At 45.5% G+C, this 1,435-nt stretch overlaps 1 protein-coding gene across 1 annotated transcript; it reads right to left on the reverse strand.

Annotated features, from left to right (window-relative positions):
* Positions 1–223: 223 nt before the first annotated feature.
* On the reverse strand, positions 224–1,424 carry LOC119836469 (ATP-dependent zinc metalloprotease YME1L-like). The gene is made up of 3 exons (XM_038361798.1): positions 1,226–1,424; positions 763–845; positions 224–351 (listed from the first exon to the last, which is right to left on the reverse strand). The coding sequence occupies exons 1-3, from the start codon at positions 1,358–1,360 to the stop codon at positions 240–242; spliced, it is 330 nt and encodes a 109-aa protein (XP_038217726.1). The 5' UTR covers positions 1,361–1,424; the 3' UTR covers positions 224–239.
* Between the last annotated feature and the right edge of the window lie 11 nt (positions 1,425–1,435).

A 1,435-nucleotide genomic window follows, 5' to 3' on the forward strand; every position in this document is an offset into this window, starting at 1 on the left:
ATATATATATGTATTAGCATCTATTGAACTACACCGAATTATACGCTTCGTCGCGGGCAAAAGCTAGTCTTATGCTATATAATAGTTCGCACCACTATTTTAAATTGTTTTTCCCATATACCAATCCGACAGAGTTTCTCTATAAATATATTATGGTCAAAAACGTCGAACGCTTTCGAGAAATCAGAGTATATGACGAGTATCTCAATTTAGCATAAGATTAATTTATCGATAATGCTTCAAGACTCACCAGAGGTGATCTTATCGGGCCCATACACGAGCTCCTCGGCGGCGCGGCCCCCCATCATGGTGTCCATCATGGCGAGCAGCTGCTGCTTTGTTACGTGATATCTACAAAATAGAAAATACATTTTTAAGAAATATGAGAAAATGCTTTTTAGTTTTATTATCGTCTCAATAGATACCAATCAGTTGTCTCATGGTATTAAATTAAGGTCAGAACATGGATCGACCGACCATCCTAAAAAAAGGAATTAAAAAAGATGCCATTGGTGCAAGTGGTCAAGCGCGGTTACTGGGAACGGATAAAACTGTTAACTATTGATAAGATATCATAACTCCTGTTATTGATCGTGTAAGAGCGAGAACATCACCAAGGTAGAAAACATGACACTACATCTTGGTAACTAAAGTTTTTGTTTAAAAAAGACAAAAATCAGTGATTAAAGTGTGCCTTATTCGAAACTCTAGATATAATAAAAATCGGGAGTTTGGCGTAGTGTTGTGCAGTGCAGTGCTCACCTCTCCTTGGCGGGCAGGTAGGCGGTGTGGCCGAGCGAGGGCCCGCGCGGGATGATGGTCACCTTGTGCAGCGGGTGCGCGTCCTGACAACCAACAAACCAACACGTACTATTTCATACTCGATGCTACATTGTTTTAAACGCATTTACATATTATTAGGGCTAACATTGAAGACAGAATGTGGTAAATTACTTAAATACATAAGTATTATTAAGAAAACCTTTTTAATTACATTACATATTCTAACTATTAAAAACTTGAATTTAAGTGTTAACTGTACACATTTTTTTTTATTTCAGCGAGAAACTGAGCTAAGGGTTCGCCTGATGCCCATGAACGTTCGCAGAGGTAGGGCAGCTGCGAATGCGCATTTACAGGGAAAGGGACAGGGAAAGGATTGGCGACTGGAAAGAAGGAATGGACTGGGAAGGGCGAGGAAAGGGCCAGATGTGGGGCGGCGCACCTTGGTGTAGAAGGCGACGAGCGCGTGGCCGCCCTCGTGGCAGGCGGTGATGGCGTTGGCCTCGTCGTCCGGCAGCCGCGCGCGGCGCGCCGGCCCCATCAGCACCTTGTCGCGCGCCTCCTCCAGGTGCGCCATCGTCACCAGCGTCGCGCCCTCGATGGCGGCCCTGCGGCGCGCAAGCGGTTAGCGGGGTGTGCGGGGTGTGCGCGG

Source organism: Zerene cesonia, chromosome 24, assembly GCF_012273895.1.
Source record: "Zerene cesonia ecotype Mississippi chromosome 24, Zerene_cesonia_1.1, whole genome shotgun sequence".
NCBI lineage: Eukaryota > Metazoa > Arthropoda > Insecta > Lepidoptera > Pieridae > Zerene > Zerene cesonia.

Coding starts and splice junctions, on each gene's coding strand:
- LOC119836469 (XM_038361798.1), bottom strand. CDS start 1,360: ATGGCGCACCTGGAGGAGGCGCGCGACAAGGTGCTGATGGGGCCGGCG. Junction 846..1,225: donor TCGTCGCCTTCTACACCAAG/GTGCGCCGCCCC, acceptor GTTGGTTGTCAG/GACGCGCACCCGCTGCACAA. Junction 352..762: donor TACCTGCCCGCCAAGGAGAG/GTGAGCACTGCA, acceptor TCTATTTTGTAG/ATATCACGTAACAAAGCAGC.